Here is a 19,357-nt window from a genome sequence, read left to right on the forward strand (position 1 = left end):
CCCTGTGATGTCAGGTTTCCACGGTACCTGGGGAGGCAATTACGGGCTCTGACGTGATTCGCCGCTGACGGCTCCGCAGCACATGGCCCCGTGACTCGTTAGCTGCTGGAGATCGATTTTACAACAGTGCTGGTGAAGTCAGCAGCCCAAGCCAGGCTCTGCCAGAAATAGCCTTAATCTGGTCCCACGTCACTGGGTGGTGACCTGAAGCACAGGAATTGAGCCTCTCGGGGTTCAGAAACGCCCCCACCCTCTGCTGTGAATCAGCTCTGGGAGATGATGAATCTAGGTGATCAGAGCGGAAGGTGGTTGAGTGGGTGAGGGGGAGGGGGCATTGTCAAAAGGATGCTTTGCTCGATATCTCAAGAAGGAGGGGGCATCAGAAACAGTCCATATGGTGCCTGAGAGCCAAAGGTCTTCCTAGCCTGACCTGCCACCCACCTCCTGGGCCACAGCAGGTTGCTCTTGCTGTCCCTTGCTACAGCCTCCGGGACAGTCCGAAATCTGGGCTAAACCGACCAAGACAGATGTGAGTCGGACTTCCAGGGACAGAACAGAATAAGTGGGTGCAGACCCATGAAGCAGATAGAGACCTCATGTGTGGCACACCTGCTCTGAGGGGTGGGGGGGGCCCCAACGGGGAAGGGCCTCGGCAGGAGGGGGCTTCTGGGGCCAGGCAGGCAGGCCCGCTCGGGGCTAGGGGGCTCATTCCTCTTGGCCTCGCCCCCAGCTGTACCTGCGGGAGCTGCTGCGGCTGACCCACGCACGCTTCTACCAGCATCTGGTCTCGCTGGGCGAGGACGGCTTGCAAATGCTCTTCTGCCACCGCTGGCTCCTGCTGTGCTTCAAGCGGGAGTTTCCCGAGGCCGAGGCGCTGCGCATCTGGGAGGCCTGCTGGGCCCACTACCAGGTGAGCGAGGCGGGGCACCCAGGGCTGGGGGCTGGGACAGCAGTCCCGCACCTGGCGTATGAAGAGGGCAGGGCGCCCGCGTAACTGGGCACCTCCTCTGGGGTCCCCTTGCTCCACCATCCCTGGCCCCTCACAGGCCACATTCAGCCCCTCACATGGCGACTGCCTTCTAGTCCCACGTGGCCAGCCTCCGACCCTGCATCTCGCCTCCCAAGTAACTGAAATCGATGCAAATTGCCCACTGACTGCGCTCATTACCACGTTCTAGGGCTGAGCACGCTCCTGTCACAACCAATCAGCATGAAAGACATTGCGGGACCGAGCAGGGCGCTGGTGCCCACATGCCAGGCCCAGCACCCGCCCGCCTGCCCACCTCGGGATGGCTCAGGGAAAGGGCCCCGAGATCCTGCTTCCCTGCCAGCCCCTCTGAGAGCCCAGGCCCCACCCACTGTCGCCTCGCGGGGACGTGATTTCCCCTTGCCGTCCTTCGTTATCAGCATCTCCTCAACAAATTCCCCTGAGAGGGCCTCGCGCTGGCCCTGTCACACGGCTTTAACACCCAAATTAGCAATAAGCAGGCCATGTTAAAGGATAGGCAAGTCTCTCTGAATCCATCAGCCTTAAAAAAAAAAAAATAGTACTGACGCATCTGAGAGGTGGCCAGGACCACTTCTGCAAGAGCGGCCTCCATCCTTCATTCGGCAGCTGGCGCAGCTTGGATTAGACAAACCTTGCTGATAGATGCGCACGCCCACCGGCCCTCAGAAATGTGCATCAGCGTCTGCCCTCCTTACTTGTGTCGAAGAAGGATTATGTCTGATAGAAGTGAGTCTGAAGAAGCCTGCTGCTGGTGCCACGGGCTGTTTTGTATTCATCCATCCTCGCCCACCTCCTCTCCTGCTCCCTCCTGGCCCAGGTCTGGGCTGCGTTTCCTGTGTGGATCAGCTGCTCTGTGTGTACTGCAGAGTGGAATCTAGGAAGCACTGGCAAGGATGGTCCAAAACACTGGATCATATTTTTAAAAAAATTGTGTCCGCTTTGCTCAAAGCCTCATTGCGTTTTTTTCTAGCAGCAAATTTGCCATCTTTGGGACATCACATTTAGGCTAATGTTACATGTGAACCCAGAGCATCACCCAACAGATGGGGCCATTTCTTAGGCTAAATTTAGCCTCATTTGGCCACACCCCTTGATCAAATTAGTGGCAGGAGGTTGAGGCGGGGGACAGTAGGATGATGGTAGTGGGGGTAGGCTAATTCATTAGAGTGAGCTCTGGCGGGGGGTGAGGGGTGGTCACTACCAGCTGGTTTAACTTTAAAGTGTCCCCAGAGTGTGAAGGGCTCTGTTTTATTCATTTTTATACTTCCAGTTTGCCCTTGGGGGATGGGCTGCCCTGGGCCTGGTCCAGTGAACTGGGGTTAGTCTGGTACTGCTGTCCAGCCCCCTTTAGAATGTGCTCCACCTTTTCTTCCCCATAGTCCTCTCCCAGAGGAGCTGGACATGAACCTTCCTGGAACTCCTCCGCTGTCCCCCCCACCCCACCCCACCAGCCCCAGCTGCAATTCAAATAGCTGCAGAAGGATCGTTCTGAGCCGCAGCAAGACCATTCCAGATTAATTCAGAGGAAGGGGCTGGGCAGTCTGGGAATGGCCTTTCCAGAGTGGGTGGGATGTGGGGTGTTTGCTGCCCGTAACCTCTGCCTGTGCATCCAAGGCTCTGCCTGGCCCTGTTTGGGAAGGAACAGGGTTCTGTCTGGCTGGGTGGCCGACGTCAGGAGACTAAACATAGGCTTCCTGGTGGTCCTTGTCCTTCCTCTGCCCCCGGGAGCTAGTGTGACTCAAAGGCGGTGTGCCCTCAGAGCATCCGGGCTGGAGAGCACACAGGATGTACCCCGTGAGGACCAAGCGCCAGTATCCTGCTGCAGGCCTGGCCTTACTGGGTAGCAAAATGTGAGGCAGCCTCCAGGGAAGGCAGCGGAGTCCTCAATGGGCCTGAAATCTGGTTAAAGAGGGTGGGCTCATTGTAGGGAACTATGGGGAGCTGCTGTGCTTGGCTCTGAGGCTCTCCTCCCCACTTTTCTTACCAACAAACCTAAGAGTCATCTCTGAGGCACAAGCTGGGACATTTGGCCTCAAGGCAGGAGCACAATGACCAGTGGGTGGCTGCCGGAAAGTTCTTCTTCCTTAATAGCATGTTCCACCACCCACTAGAGCGTGTTCTGAGTCATCATCTCTCAAGACCCCAGAATGGGTAGTAGCCAGGCTTCAGAGGAGCATGTTCTTTGCCCATGTGCTGGAGAGGCTCCTAGAGGGCTCCCCAAAGGGGACCAGCAACCTGTTGGTGACTGGCCCCAGCATTGCCCTTTTGCACATCACAGCAGTCTTTGGATGTAGGTGCTGACACTGGCCCATTTGCAGGTGGGGAAACTGAGGAGGCTGCTAGGCTTGCCTAGGGCCACACGAACCCAGATGGCCTCACCTGGGAGCCCTTGACCCCACAGCTCTGCTTGTCACCTCTACCGGCAGTCAGGACCCAGGGCTGGGTCAGGGGCCTTATCTGAACCCACTCTTTACCCCCCAGACAGATTACTTCCACCTTTTCATCTGCGTGGCCATCGTGGCCATCTACGGGGATGATGTCATAGAGCAGCAGCTGGCCACTGACCAGATGCTTTTGCACTTTGGAAACCTGGCCATGCACATGAATGGGGAGCTTGTTCTCAGAAAGGTGAGTGTGGCCCCCCCAACATGCAGCCCTGCCCTCCCTTATACAGAACCCCACCTCTACTTCCAGAGCTCCACCCCTACAGGGCCCCCTACAAGTTCCACCCCCCACATTTGTAGATTCCTGCCCACATGCAGAGCCCCGCCCCCACTCTCCATCCTGGGAGCTCCCCACCAAGGTCAGCATGTATGGCATCTGCTCAGGGCACCCATCAGGCTGACAAAAGAGGCCCCTCTCCTCGTGGAAGGAACAGATTACCCATTTTGACAGACAGGTCCTCCACCGTGAGGCACCTCACTCATAGCCCAGAACTGAGAAAACTAAGCAGGAGGCTTAGGGAGGGGAGGTGGCCAACCTTTCATCCAAGGTTAGTGGGATAAAGGGGGCCTTTGCCACCTCCCTACTTCCCAGGCTCCTGCTTCTTAAAGCTTTCTGGTGTTTTCCAGGGGCAGCAAGGAGGGCCTGGGGTCAGGGGTGGAGTGGGCAGGAAGAGGGCTTGAAGAAGTCCTGCAGGGCAGAGAGGTGGAGCCATGGGGCCAGGCTGAGCCAGGGAGGGACAGGGTGGGCCCTGTTCACCTTTCATATGAAGGCCGTTAGGGGAGCCGTCTCTGGGTCGAGCTGCATGGGAGCGCGGCTTGTGAAACTTCATAGCCCCTGCCTTCAGCTGGATCAGGGTGTTGAAAGGGGTGAGGCAGGCAGAGCCCTCGCCCTGACCTGGCGTAAGGAGCACCTTCGGGTGCTGACTGTTGTTGCTCTTGGATCACTAGCTGCCTGCTGTCCCTCATCATCACTGTCCTCTCTGTCTGCAGGCGAGGAGTTTGCTGTACCAGTTTCGCCTCTTGCCGCGGATCCCCTGTAGCCTGCATGACTTGTGCAAGCTGTGCGGGACTGGCATGTGGGACAGCGGTTACATGCCTGCCGTGGAGTGTACGGGCCAGCACCCAGGGTCGGAAAGCTGCCCGTACGGGGGTACCGTGGAGACGCCTTCCCCCAAGCCCCCCAGAGAAGGCAGGAAGGGTCCAAAGACGCCCCGAGAAGGCTTTAGTTTCCGCAGATAGGTTGGGCTCCCTGCGCTGGACGAGGGGTGAGGGGACCTCTGCCAGGTCCCAAGCATGGGGGAGGGGGTGGGGATGGGCGTGGAGGGGACAGGATGGTAGAAATGGAAGGAAAATGCCCTTGAGCAACATGAAGGGAAACTTTTCGTATTAAGGACAAAATTGGAGTCCGGAAGTGCCAGAAATAAAACCCGCCAGCTGCCCAGAGAAAAGTCAGCTCCCCAAACAGCAGGACCAGGATGCACAACCACCCTACCTGGAGATGCAGGCTGGCTGGGTTCTCGTGTTGCCCACCTTTGATGGATCTCAACACAACCCAGGAATTCCTCCAGCTTCATCAGCCACCAAAGGGTCCTATTGCCAGGCATTGGGAAAGGCAGAGACAGAGACAGTAGGAGAGAGACAGCACTGGGGAGCCCAGAACAAGAGGGTCCCATCCAGGCCCAGAAACATCTTTGCAAACTGGGCACACCCCCTCATTAGGCTTCATTCTTTGAATGAATCAGACTCCACAGCTTCTCCAGCCACAACTGCAAAGCTGATGTGAAGACATCTGCCAAAAAAAAAAAAAAAAGGCCCCACTGATTTCAGAGTAGAAAGGTTTAAAAGCAGAAGGCTGGGGGCTTTCATACTGTCCATTTCAACATCTGATCCTCTTGGTATGTGAAGAAATACGCTGCCCATGAGCCTGAGTACGGGCTGTTGAAGTGTTGAATTCTTCTCCCTTAGTTGAAGAATCGTCTACATTCGGCAGTGTTGAAGGCCATTTTCACCAAATACTGCGACCAACTTGGGGTTGGATGGGTCGAGGTGTTTATGTGTGTGTGTGCACGCAAAATTCTCTGAAGGGAATCTGCAGTGTTTGAGGGAAGGGACACAATGTGAACTGACCAGCCGAGACAAAGGCAGCTGAAAGTGCCAGAAACACTCCCACTTCCCTGCGGGGTCTGCGTTCTGCCGTGACTGCAGGTCTTCTGTAAGTCAGCGTCTCAGGTGGTCAGATGCGCGAGCAACCACTGTACAATAGCCGTCACTCAGGGCACCCCTGCTTTCTGTGTGGGAACCAGGTCTTCCCAGCACACTCTCCCTGCTCCCAGAGCCTCCCTAGCTGCTCCTTCTGGGATTTAGAGGAGGACAGACAAGGACACAGGAAGACTCCCAGCCAGCATAGAGGACTGGAGCTATTTGCACGGGAAGCCGCCCTCTTGAACTGACAGGAACAAGGAGCCTGGAATCGTTGTTCCTTGAATCTTCCTGAACATCCTTCTAGGGAGAAAAATCCTTGAAGTGCTGAGAGTCATCACAGAGACACAGCCCAACCAAGGCTTCTTCCTGCCCTCAGCTTTTCTCACAGAGTGGATGCTGCTGGATGGCGCCACTTTAAAAAGTTGTTTATCAACAGGAAGGAGGAAGTTATCAGCCTCTTCCCTTCTCAGCTTCTCTATGAACCCGTGTCCTCCAGCGGGCAGAAGACTGACACTGGTACTTCCAGGTTCCTGACACCTCTGTCCAAGAGCCTTTTGGGGAGACTGTCCTGGAGCCCCATCAATGCCCAGATCTTGGGGTACCGAACATTATAGTCCAGCAGCAGGGTCCAGGCTGGATAGACTTCTCATCTGCTCAGCTTCTGGGAAAAGAGGATTGCCTTTCCATCCAGAGGATGGCTCCTGATCTATTATGGAGGTGGCTTGAGTTACACAGGCACTGTGTTGACCCTCCTCTAGAGACCACATCTCCATGAACAGGCATATCAGTTACCCATTGCCACAGTAATGCTGCATAACAAATAGCCCCCAAACATGGCAGCCTCAAATAGCATGCACTTAGCTAGCCCTTGGGTCTGTGGGGCAGCAGCTCCAGCTAGGCAGTTCTGGTCTGGGTTGGGCTATTAAGTCCCAACAGGGTGCTCACACATGTAGAGGTGTGTAGAGGTCAGATGTGGCTCTGCTCCATGCCTCTTGCATCCTTCCCACAAGCCAGTCCCGGCCAAGGCAAAGGTGCAGAATCAGAAGTGTGTAGGCACCTTCCCAAGCCTTGACAGATGCTACCCCTGCTCATCATCCCATTGGCCAAAGCCAGTCACATGGCCAGACTCAGCATCTAAGGGTGGGGAAATGGACCCTCCTCTGCAGTAAGAGAAGTCACATGCCTAGGGGCTAGGGATTCAGGGAGGGGTGAGGAGCCAGGTAGGGAGCTGGAACAGTCTACCATTACCGCCACAAAATCCTGGTCCAGATAACAGTTTTGGAACTCGCCTTTTACCAGGGGCATGACTTCCTCCTGAAGGGACTGGAGATGTCTAAGCGGGGAAAAGAATGCTCCCCTCCCTTCTTCTGTAGCCAGAGTGCATCTGCACATTTTCTGATACCTTGTGCCTTTGGGCTGCTGGGTGGGGTGGAGGGAGAGGGGTCCCGGGTTCCCTTACTTTGAGGGTACTGGGTGGAGAGCACTCATTCTGAACCTCCCAGCTCCCACAACCCCTCACCCTCACAGCTCCCCAAGACCTTGTACCAAGTGCCACCCCCGCCTTCACTGCTCCCACCTCGCACTCTGTGTGCTGGGCTGGGACCCAGTGTGGTCTGGGCTTCGTGGAGCAGCCAGGACCTCAAAAAGCCGAAGACCTGGGTATATGGGCTCTGTGAGGTCCCGCTGCTCCAGAGGGATGAAGAAAGCCCGCCCTTATACGGCTCCCTTAATCTGGATGCAATTAGAGGAAACCAGCCAAAAACCCTGCGGCAGCTGTTGCCCCAGGATTATTCCCAGCCAGCAAAAGGCATTAGGGTGATAATTCAGTCATTAGACTTCCAGCCTTCCCACCACGAGAACGTGCAAATTCGGGATAATCAGCCCGGCACGGCCATCTTCCGCGATGCTGCTTATTTAACCCATTTTTTAAAAATGACACTTAATGTTATTGGCTGGTGTGCGTGTGCACGCATACTTACAAGTTTCCCCACTGCTAATGTCTGTGCTGACGTTACCTGGTGTCGTCGGGGCCTCTGGGAAGAGAGGGCACCTTTGATGCGCACGTGCTGGCCAGGAAAGGGCAGAGGGGCACAGACTCACCAGCCAAGTGTGGGGTTCACCCTCCCAAGGAAGGGGAGACAATGGCAGAATGAAGGTGGGCGATGCACAAGCTGGAGAAACAGTGGGATTGGGGTCTGATTAAGTGCAGAGGGGAACAGTGTGCTATTCCAGAAGGTTCTGACTTAAGTCCCAGCAGGGAAGACTTGGAACTCACAAATCAAGGGAATCGGTGTTCTTGAGCCAATTAGAGAGGGAGGGATGGGCAGGCTGGGGAGGACCCGCCTCCAGCCCAGTCCACCTCTGCAGAGGAGGAGGGTCTGCAGTCCAGAAGGGCAGTTCCATTGGCAGCCATGGTCTGGACGCTATTAGCAGGCAGCACTGTGTTGTCTTGATTGGACAGGACAGTGTCAGGCAGGACAGAGGTTTTTGAATCCAGGACCTTTGAGTTTTCCGTCAAAGCCTGTTGGGGGCAGACAGCTAGACAGGATGAAGATGCTGGTCCTGAAATGAGGGCAGAAGTGGCTGGCAGAGGTCCCCCAGCTCTGACCTTTGATTCGGAAATGGGGCAAAATCTGTGAATGGTAGTGGGGGGGCCTCTGTGGCTCTCCCCGGTGTTTTGTGAGGTCCCTCTGAGCTCTCTCGTCTGTGTCTTGTTTGGTAGAAATAGCTGGGAAGGGGCAGCTATAATAGAGGGAGACTGGGTGGTGGCAGGAGGACCTGGGTTCACCCTGCCGAGGGAAGGAAGCCTCTTCCAGTTTGTCTGCCCAGCAGAGGCCCCTAGAGGCTGCCCTGCCTCCGAGGAAGGAGGCGGAGTGTCCCCGGGAAATCCCACACACACGTGCAGGGGTGTGGCCAGCCTGGGAGCTGTGCCATGAACCCACAGCAAGGGGAGGGAGCCTGTGGGTCTGGCTTGAGCCTGGGCACTTCCCCTGGAGATCCTGGGGAACCAGATGGCCCAGGATCTGATTAGCCTTGGCTTTCTAAGCCAGGCTGCAAGGCCTTCCCTCCGAGTGAAAGCATTCTGTCCTCAGCCATCCCTGGCTCAGAAGAGGGAACTGCCCCCACAGTTGTGAAGCCTAAGAACAGGGCTCCCCTACTGAGGGTGAGCAGTGCTGTGTGGAAGGAAGACACTCACCTAGGGGTCAGGACCCTGGTTCCCGTCCTGTCTCTGACCCTTTCCAGGTGCATGACCTCCCCCACCCTGAGCCTCTGTTCCTTCATCTGTAGAAAGGAAACACTGCCTCTGGCTTAGCCCACCTCACAGGACTAGCGCAGGAACTCTCCAGGTGAAGGTGTCATGAAGATGGTTTCCCAGCCCCGGGGGCCTCATCATCTCAGGGAAGAGACCACTGACCTTGGCCTTGCAGCCTTGGCCGAGAGGCGGCATGCTTCAGGAGTCAGCAAACCCCCTCCCTTCCACACGTCTGCCTGACTGCGTGTCCCCAGCTGGGGGGACTCCTCTGTGCCTCTTCTGTGAAATTCACCCCATGCCACCTCACTCCAGCCACGGGGAAGACCCACCGTGAGCCATGACCTTGGTGACCCCGAGAGACGTGTCTGTGTGCGGCGTGTCTAGCTCTGCATCAGGACATGGCCCAGGCCTCAGGGTCCTCCCCTGGGGCTGTGAAACCCACTTGAGCCTGGGAGCGGGGAGGGGGCTGTGGCCCTCTGAGACAGGCTGTAGAGATGGAGAGGGATGTCCCTGGGCCTCTGGGGGGCAGAGCGGGCATGCAGACAGGCTGCAGGCATCTGGCTGTTAAACACATTGCGCTCAATTTCTAGGTAGGAAAGTATGTTTCCGGTTGAGAGATCAAGTCACTTGGTCATCTTCTCTCCAGCACCTTGGGTTAGTCAGAGGGCAGGGTTTCTGTTGGGAAAATTTAAAGAAATTTCCACCATTACCAAGAGATCACTGATGTCTGTGGCAAGCAATTCGTTCTCTGTATTTTATTTTGTTTTTTAAATGTGATCGCCCGCTGCCCCAGGCTTGGGACTGACCACTCTGACCGCTGGGGCCCCAGCCCCTACAGTGCTTCCGGCTCTCGTGGATCCCACTGCAAAGTAAATAAAATCATACTGACAACAAACATATGCTCTGCGGCGCCTCTAAGAGGTCTGACAAGGTTTGTTAGGTCCAAATGTGGCAGGTTCTGGTGCTGAGTGAAGAGGGCCCCCATGGAAGAGTAAGGAAGGCCGGAGGGCTGGCCAGTGTCAGGCCCTGCTCTGGGGAGCCTGGCCAGTGGCCCAGGGGTCCATCAGGCATCTGAAGGGGACAGGCGTTTGGCCTGCTAGAGGGGAGCAGCTGCTTGCCTCCCTGATGGAGAGTTAATGGGCAAGCGCCCATGAACCCCAGTAATTGGGGGCTCTGAGACCGGCCCCTGCACCTGGAAACACACAGCGTTTTATTGAGAAGTAGCTGCTAGGCCTCCAATTCCAGGAAAAGCCAGAGTCTTGCATTTGTAAACTTTTGGCGGAGGCAAAGAAGATGAATTTGACCTTGTTAAGGGTGGGATTCAGGCATGGGGCTTCTCTCATCTCCATGCCCTGGAGCCCTACTGCAGGGAACATGCCCCAGGGATTACAGGGAGGTGAGCAAGGGGGTGGGGGCCCATCTGGTTCTAGAGCGTGCTTGTGGGTTGCGGGCTCTGGGCCCCAACACAGTGCCTAGGGAGTTGCGAACATTTTCTGTGGTTTTCTATGTGCCTTTCTGTCCTTTTGCCTGAGAGGGGAGGAGGGCTTATGTACCACCATCCTGAACGTTGGCACCACCAAGGGTCTTGTGTCTTCAGGGTCTGTCTCACCCTCCACCCCCCTGCCCTTGGCTGAGACCACAGAGAGCTTCATCACCCCTTCTCTGCAGGCATACCCCTGCCTGAGGCTCGCTGACCAAACAGCCAGGAGGGGCAGCAGGCCCAGGTGATGCTTCAGCTGCCGTGCATGGCTGGTGGCTCCACTTAGAGAAACCTTTGGGGGATGGGAGGTGCCACTTCTCCCTCATGTCCGGTTCTAACCTGGGATCTGAAGTCACAGCTGATGGCCGAGTGCAGACAGAGAGGGAGCTTGGAGTTCAGGGGCACCAACAGTCCTACCATCACCACCCTCCAGGGCATGGCTGTGGGTCAGTTTGTCCTCAGAAAGGGGTGGTCCCAAACCCACAGAGCAGCCCTGCAAGAGGCCCATTGTGGTCCCCACCCCCACCCACCGCCTTGGGCCATGGCCTTTCAAACCTGTCTGGCCGCTGACACCCTGGGTCTGCTCCAGCCAGGAGCTCCATCAGGTGTTTGTTCTGCTCTAATTCTCCCTGAAATAACAGCCATGTAGTCATGGCCACAGAGATGTGCCACCCGAGAGCCAGACTCTTCAGGGCAGCCTCTGGAATGGCCTAGCCTCTGTTGTCCTGCGGTCCTGAGGATTTCAGTGCGCCTGGGAATAACTTGTCTGTTGCAGCACGGATGGGCAATCTGCATGACTGGCAGTCTTTACATTGCTGCTGGCGGCAGAAACTCCCCTGGGGTCCATTCACTTCAGAGATAGCATCCTGTGCACCCTCTAATCCCATCATGCCTCCATGCATCTGTTCAGCAAGTGTTCAGCGAACCCCACCAGGGAGACTGGTACCATTGTCCCAGGACCTGCTCCAGGGCCCCAAGGTCGAGCACACCAGGTCACTGGGGTTTCCAGGGCAGCGGTATGTACACTTCAAACCCTCCATGAGCATAACCGCCTTGCCAGCCCTGGGAGAAGCCACTCAATGTCTGCACCTTTGGGACCCCCAGGGTAAACCCTGAACTCCCCAGGTCAGAGTGGCCTTTGGCTTCAGAGACCCAGAAATGTCACTGACATGATTTTCTTTCAGTCAAGTTGAATCCCATTATGAGCCCTATCAACCCAGTTCAGTCTCAGTTATTATTGATGTCTCTCCTTACCCCCAGCACCCACCTGAGGACATTTCATGGCCAAGGGTGGGAGCAATCCCACACAAAACGTGCAAGGGGCTGTCTGCTCTTGGCCTAACGTTGCCACTGAGACACCCTCTGTCCAAACCCAGGGAGTCCGTGAGGTCTGGCTCTTTCCTTTAGTTGGACCCTAATGCTCAGGCACACTGCATCTCTATCCCCCTTTGTCCCTGCGCTGGGAAGCCACTACCACACACACACACACACACACACACACACACACACATGCACACACAGCCAGGAGGTCTCAGCCAGCCCTCCTCCTCCCCGGTTCAGTTATAGCACTGGCTCTTAACACCAAAAACATTTTGTATTGGGGTATAACCAATCAACAATGTTGTGATGGTTTCAGGTGAACAGTGAAGGGACTCAGCTCTACATATACATGGATCCATTCTCTACCAAACTCCCCTCCCATCCAGGCTGGCATATAACATTGGGCAGAGTTCCATGTGAAGGAGCACTGGCTTCTAGAACAGAACTCACAGGAGGCTGGCTGCAGGCTCCTTCCCACCACTCAGCAGAAACCTGGAGCACCAGGGCTTGACAAGCCTGGGAGACCCTTGGAAGAAAAATTACAGTGAGATCAGGGTCCCAATCATCTCTACGAGTTATCAGGGTGCACGAGTGATCTCACCATTGAAGCAAATGTGTCTTCATTACCACCCCCCACCTCCTCACAGCCATCCGGGAGGGTTCCACCCAGTCACTGTCATGCTCTCTGCAGACTGGAGGACACCTGCCAGTGGCTTCATGGACCACATTCAGATACTGGCCATAGGACACCCCAAAGTCATCCCTCATCATCAGTCTATCCCCTCCCTCACAGGTGAGGCCCTCCTCTCTCTGCATCTCAGGAGAGCAACCAGATCTCTGGGCTCCTGGGGCATGTACGTGTGATTTAGACAAAGTAGTTTGAAAATAGGCCATTATTCTCCGAATATGATAATATATCTGCTGTGATAGGTCAAATGCCACAAGCTCTTTCATCAGCAATTTGACAATGAACAAAAGAAAGCACTTTATATTTTGAGTTATTAGAGAGGATTGCTTAATGATTTTCTAAATGGACATTTGGATGCTGAAATTAACATGGTGCAACAGTGGGATGGTGCCACAGGCTGGGTATAGCAGCCCCTCAGGAGGAAGAAGCAGGTTCAAAATCCCCTCAACCAACAGGAGATATGTGCAGTTCAACAAAGTGGGAAACCTTCACCAGGGACCAGACACACAGTTCACTGAGTTCATTGACTCCTGTCCATGAGTAAGCACAACAGAAAAAGACACTGAGGGTCCTAGTGGCCACGAGTTTATGATGAGTGAGCAAAACAGCCTGGCAATTTTAAAGCCTAAGAGAAGAATACAGCAATGGACAAGGGCCAGGAAGCCTTCTGGAATAAGATGTTAGAGCTTTGGATCAGTTCACTGGAGAGCTATGGCCAATGCCTGTTGACACCAGCTACAGGGGGATGGGTAGAAGATTCTGAGAGCACAACAAAAGACTAAACAGACCTCAAAGGGTAGAGGACGGGACCCTGTCTAAAATCAAGACTGAAGGATAGTAAATGTTATCAAGAGTTTATGACTTAGTGACAAGAATGCCAACTAGGTACTCTCCACTTTTCTGGTGGGAAGAGCTGGGCAGAACCACCTGTGGTCACAGGAGGCAGTGCTGAAGGGCTGGGCATCAGGAAAGTGAAAATGAAAGTCGCTCAGTTGTGTCCGACTCTTTGTGACCCAGTGGACTAAACAGTCCATGGAATTCTCCAGACCAGAATACTGGAGTGGGTAGCCTTTCCCTTCTCCTAGGGATCTTCCCAACCCAGGGATCAAACCCAGGTCTCCCGTGTTGCAGGTGGATTCTTTACTAGCTGAGCCACAAGGGAAGCCAGGAGCTCACTCTCAAGTCACCAACCTCTTGATGTCCCATCCCCTCTGCCCTCCAGGATGCTTGGTGTGGACTCGCCCTTCGTGGGAGAAGCCCCTCACTCGCAGGGTTCCTCTCTCTGTCCAAGGTGCATAAGTACAGGGACTGTGAATGAGTGGAGCATTCTGGCCTTTCGTCTAAGCTCAGCTGGGAGCCTGCTTTCTGTGGGGTCTCAGTGTCCTTCTGTAAAGGAAATCCAAGTGTACTTAAAGCAACCAGCTGGGACAAAGAACCAACGAAGAGCATACACAGTGTGGGAGGGGGTGGGAGGTGGACGGCATTACCCTGTGATCACAGTCCTCCCAGGCCTCTCAGGTATCCAGGCCCTGCCCTCTGTTATGCCCACCTCTCGTCCCTGTTGGAAAACTTTAGAACTTTTAGAAGAAAAACGTCCCGGGGACCCTCAGACCTCTGGGCAGATGTCCTCTGGGGGAATCCCACCCATCTACCCAAAAGGCAGGGTCCGCTCCATTTCCAGGAACATTCTGCCTTTCTCCAAAGCCCAAGCATCCTTTGGGCTTTCTGATAAATCCCCAGGTTCTGTCAAATGATTAATTTAGATGGGAGTTCCCCGCCCCCGTTCTTGGTCTTACTGCTCCATGGGGCCACGTGACTGCCTGAGCCGTGCTGATAAATAGCAGTGAACTTTTAGGGCTCAGAGTCAGCAGCCTGAAGCAGAGTGGCAAGGAGGAGGTGGGAGGTGTCCAGTGATCAGGGACGTGGGGGTGAGGGCATTTCCAGTGGAGGTGAACTGCTGGCTTCAAAATGGGGTGAGATAGAGCTCAGCTCTTCCCCAGTTTCCTGGAATGCAACTTCAGAGCTATTGGTGGTGGGGGCGGGGGAGTGGTTCAGGAGGGTGAGATCCAGGAACTTGACTCAGGCTAGTTCAGGTAGGAAGAGGCACTGCCCTCACAGGTGTGAGCTGGCAGGTAGGAGAACACAGCAAGGCTGGGAGTTGGTCCCCTACTCCCTGACTTCTGGCCTGCAGCTTCTCCCAACCGCTCCGCAGCCCTCTGCATCAGCACCCTCCCCCATGGAGTGGTTGAAGGATGCTGGAAGTAAGGGGTCTTACCAAAAAGACCACTGCCCCTCAACCCACTGGACCAGAGTGCAGTCACCAGGCCAGCCCCAAAGAGCTTACTGGGTCGCCAAAATAGGGTGAGGCCCCCAGGGTCTGAAATGGTTCACCAAACCAGCCTGGTCTTCTGGATCCTTGCACAGACCTCAACTCCCATCACAAGCCTGAAACTGACCCAGAACACCACAGTCTGCTTGTAGAGTGAGGTGCTGAGCCCACAGAATGTGGCTTCTATTAAAGGGGACACCCCACCAGAAAATGTCCCACCAGTTGATAGGTACAACTCCTGTGGCTCCTGCCCTGGTTAATTTGGGCACCTAAGAGACTGCAAAAGCCTGGATGGGACTGAACTCCCCAGCAGGTTTTCCTTTCCAGAAAGCAGGTTCCAAAGTTTGGGTGGAGGCGTGCTGGGTATACCCTGCCCCCGAGGCCTGGGGGCACCAGGTAGGTTGCATGAGGCTGGAGGTGGGCTGCATGGGTCGGCTGCATGGGTCCCCACTCCTGTTCTCAGCTGTCCTGCTGTGTCCAGACACAGACTTGGCTGAGGGATTCAGCAGCACAGTGGCGTCTCTGCAAACCCAGGGCTTCTCACCAGGAACTGGTCTTCCAGGAGGGAGGGAGGCTGGTGGATGCTCCCATCCCTGCCCTGCCACAAGAGGCCTGGGGAGCGAGGGTTCCCACACTTGGGGCCCCACCACGGTCTGGTCAGAAGGTGGCGAGTGTGGGCACAGTCCCCGAATCCTCAAAAATAATCCTCAGCACTAATTCCCATTTCCCCAGGAAGAGGGCCAGCATCGCTCAGATCCATCCCATTTCCTGCAAAAAGGCTTTTGATTTCACACCCAGCGGACCTTTTCTCCGAGTGGGAGTCCTGTCTTACACCTGGCACACGCCTCAGGGGCCACTGTGTGGATGGGTTTCTGCCCATGCTGGGGACAGGGAGAGGCACCAAGGGAGAGAGGCACACAGGACAGGATAGTAGCTGGGGCTTCGAGAGGGAGGGGACTCAGGGCATGGAGGGGGCACTGGGGCAGGAGACTGGGGTAGAATGAGGGAGAGGGAAGTGCAGGAGGGAAGGGAGAAGGGGGGCAGCCCCCTCCAGCCCTCCCGGGCCCACTCATCTAATCATATCAGGTGTGCTCCAGATAAATATTAATAACCCGGTGACAGAGGGAATTTGGGAAAATCTAATTAAAAGGGCACCATGCAAGCTGGCAGCTTTACTAAGGAATCACTCCCGGTGAAACACATGCGCCGGAAGAGGACACACAGTGAGCTCCCGAGAGGACCCTAAGACAGAGATGAAATTCGCCCCCCTCCCCACAGCCGCCCACCCAGGGCAGCTCGGGCAGGACATGACCTTTGGAAGGGCGGGCGCCTGGCTCCTGTGCCCTCCGAGTGCCCCCGCCCACACGGCCCTGGCCTGTCACTCCCAAGCACCAGCCCTGAGCGCCATCTGGAGGCTAGGGCACCTGGCCGCCCCCTCATCCCAGCGCCTTCACCCTCAGCTCCTCAGCTCCCCATCTTTCTGCGTCCAGCCAATGGTCTCTCTTGACAAAACCTGAACAAGTACCCCGTGTCCCCCACCCTCCTCCAAAGGCCAAGAAAAGGCAACTTCGGGCCTCAGAAGGGCTCCCTGGGTACCTGGGTTTCCCTGGTGGGGGCACGGGGACCTCTCAGTAATGAAGACCTGACCTCCCCAGCAGGGTCCTAACTCATCCCTGAGAGCTGCCTATTCTTACCTCAGACAAAGCCCTCACCCCAGGGCCAGAGGGGCTCCGTGCCACAACCCCAGAGCCCGGCCTGCTTGGCAATGTCTGTCTGCCTGGTGGGTCCCTTGTCATGGGATTCACAAGCTCCCAGGGCCCATTTTCTCTGAAAATCAAGATTCATTAGGGCCCCCTGTGTGAGTTAATGGCTCGCTTCGCCCTTCATCAACTTGGGAGTTGAGATCCCTCCTGGGCCCTGCCGTCCGGCAGCCCAGCCCCCACCCTCCCCGGCCCCTGGCCCCAGCCCTGACAGACAGATGGATGGCCTGTCCCGGCAGGTTGCACAGCTCTTGGACCTGAACAGCAGCATCGCTGGCACTTTATTCTGTATTCAGGGTAAACAGATCTCTCTTTCCAGGCCCCTCTTTCCCTCTAAGACTGTCTGCAGCAGAAGCCCCTGGGAGAGGTGGGTCACCACTGACTGTCTGCCTGGCTGGGAGGAGGCCACATTGGGGAGGCCCAGGAAGAGAAGGGGTTACTTCATCCAGTACCACTCCAGACAGGGGCTCCATCCTCCCAGTCATGTCCTGTCATCCGGAATACCCCCCAAGGTGGAGAGCTCACTACCTGTCCAAAGAAGCTGCTCTTTAGCCAGGAGCCTTGGGACGTCTATGCAGACTAGGCAGGCCTGAGGGGGAGGCCAGTGAATACCAGGGAGGGGGTTGTTTGGGACGCTGACCCTGCAGGGCCCTTTCCATCCACTATAGCACTCAATACATGACGCAGCCAGATGGGGCCAGTGCTGGGTTTATCCTATTTCCTAGAGGAGAAAACAGAGAGGTTAAGTAATTGGCCCAAGGTCACCCAGCCAGTAGATGGCAGAGGCAGGACTGGTGCCCAGGCCTTTCTGATTCTCTTTTCCCTGTGCTTGGACAGTCTCTGGCCAAGGGCTTGGGGCCATCCTTCTCCAAGGGAGGGGACATCTGAGCACTCAAGTGGGCACCTTGAGTCTCAGTTTACTTGACTCTGAACTGAGCTGCCCCTATTCTCCCTGGTTTTTCCCTCACTCCCACCCAGGGAATGACAGGTAGGACGTGTGAGCTGGCATTGCTGCGTGACCCCAAGCATGATGCCTCCCCTCTCTGGGCCTCTGTCTGGGGGCAGAAGGTTGGTGTGTGATACCCGGCCAGAGAACGCAAGTCTTCACCCCCTCTAGGGGCTTACCGGCTTCACACTGCCTCACCCCTTCCACTGGGACCCCAGCACCCAGCAGGGAGGAGCCAAGGTCACCCAGACCCAGGCTGCCAGGAGATGCACCCAGGAGCCAGCTCCCGGAGCTCCACCCCCCGCAGGCTGGTAAGAAACGCATATTGTGCTGTCTGCCCAGCTGGGAGCCCACAGGGTAGAATGACCTGAGTCAGATGCACCCTGGGCTTGGTTCTAAGGTAGAGGAGGAGGTGGGGGCAGAATGGAGCAGCTCTGGGATGGAAGGAGGAGCCGCTAGTGTCTGAGTCTCCCTTGAGGCAGGGAAGGCGGTCCCTTAGAAAAAGGGGAAGCGAGGCCAGGTGGGAGCTTCTCCTCTGGGGGCAGAAATGGGGAAGGGCAGGGCTACAGGGCGTTGATTCTGAAGTAACAGAGGCCCTGCCTCTCCCCCACTGCAGGGTCCAGCCCAGACCTTTGCTCAAGGAGTGCAATGGGGAGTGGGGGAGAGTAAGCTTTGGGCTCTGTCCTAGTCTCCCCAGGTTGACAACTCAGCTGCAAAATGGGGCTCTTTATCTGCCTTCCAATGCAGGGGATGTGGGTTCGACCTGGTTGAGGAACTAAGATCCCACGTGCCGTGGAGCAAGTAAGTCCATGCCCTGCAACTTGTTAGCCCATGAGCCACAACTAGAGGAGCCTGTGCACCAAAACGAAGACCCAGCACGGCCAAAAAAAATGGAGCTCTTAGTGCCCTCCTCCAGGGGAGAATAGAAGCTACCATGCATTGAGCATCTGTTCCCCGGTCCAGGTAGAGGATGGGCTTCCAGGAGAAATAGGCTGAGGGAGGGGAACTGCTGGAAGAGTCACAGGCAGATTCAGAACCAGTGGGGTGGGCCCTTCACAGCACTCTGCACCCCTTTCCTCCTCCTGCCTACTTGTTCCGCACTCATAGGGCTGCTTCAGGGGGACTGGCCCCTGCCCATGTAGGACACTGTCAGGTCCGCTGTGTCCATTGTCTGGGGCCAGGAAGAAAGAGACCTGGGCCAGCCTGAGAGGTGGTCATCACAAAAATCACAGAGAATGTTTAGGGAGCGAGACAAGCTCCACTGATGGTACAAGGGCCCAGGGAAAGTGATGTGTGTGAGACTGGGGGCCGGAGGGCCATGATGGAGGGTGCAGCTTCTGCACTCTGGAAGATGCCTGCATCCTGCATCCCTCCCACAAAGTGGCTCAGCTGCCCAGAGTCACCTCTTCCAGCCATCCGGGAACAGAGGCACGCACACCTGCCTTTAAGCGATCCTGCATCCTGGGTGCCAGGAGGTATTAATACCAGGGTTTCAGGATCAGAACACAGGAAAGGTGATTGTGCTCCCTGGTCATGTCATTCTGTGGGGTCCTCACCCTGACCAGACATGAGAATCACGTGGGGACTTAAAACCAAGGGGGCCTGGACCCCTCCCAGCTGTGCAGGGAAATGGGGGAAGCCCTATCTGTTTGTTTGAGGGGCTTCCCTGGTGGCTCAGCGGGTAAAGTCTGCCTGCAGTGCGGGAGAACTGTGTTTGATCCCTGGCTTGCGAAGGTCCCCTGGAGAGGGAAATGGCAACCCACTCCAGTATTTTTGCCTGGAGAATTCCATGGACAGAGCCTGGTGGGCTACAGTCCATGCGGTCACAAAGAGTCAGACACGACTGAATGACTAACACTATCTGTTTGAAGGTCCCTTGGCACCTCAGAGTGAATGCCCCACCCCTGCCCTCTAAGGGGGCTGCTC

General features: G+C 56.0%; 1 protein-coding gene and 1 long non-coding RNA gene across 7 annotated transcripts in view; one reads left to right on the plus strand and one right to left on the minus strand.

Annotated features, from left to right (window-relative positions):
• Positions 1-9,803, plus strand: part of TBC1D16 (TBC1 domain family member 16) — a 90,624-nt gene extending 80,821 nt beyond the window's left edge. For 5 of the 6 annotated variants that reach the window (XM_061144612.1, XM_061144616.1, XM_061144615.1 and 2 more), the window contains 3 exons: positions 731-910; positions 3,491-3,637; positions 4,444-9,803. In XM_061144612.1, the coding sequence (XP_061000595.1) occupies positions 731-910; positions 3,491-3,637; positions 4,444-4,692 (576 nt within the window). In that variant the 3' untranslated portion in view covers positions 4,693-9,803. The remainder of the gene's footprint in view (positions 1-730; positions 911-3,490; positions 3,638-4,443) is intronic. The other variant, XM_061144617.1, reaches the window with a different exon arrangement.
• On the minus strand, positions 34-2,421 carry LOC133057733 (uncharacterized). Its single transcript, XR_009693075.1, has 3 exons — positions 1,705-2,421; positions 737-891; positions 34-105 (listed from the first exon to the last, which is right to left on the minus strand). It is a non-coding gene; the product is annotated as an uncharacterized LOC133057733 (long non-coding RNA).
• Positions 9,804-19,357: the final 9,554 nt, after the last annotated feature.

Source organism: Dama dama, chromosome 5, assembly GCF_033118175.1.
Source record: "Dama dama isolate Ldn47 chromosome 5, ASM3311817v1, whole genome shotgun sequence".
Lineage (NCBI taxonomy): Eukaryota > Metazoa > Chordata > Mammalia > Artiodactyla > Cervidae > Dama > Dama dama.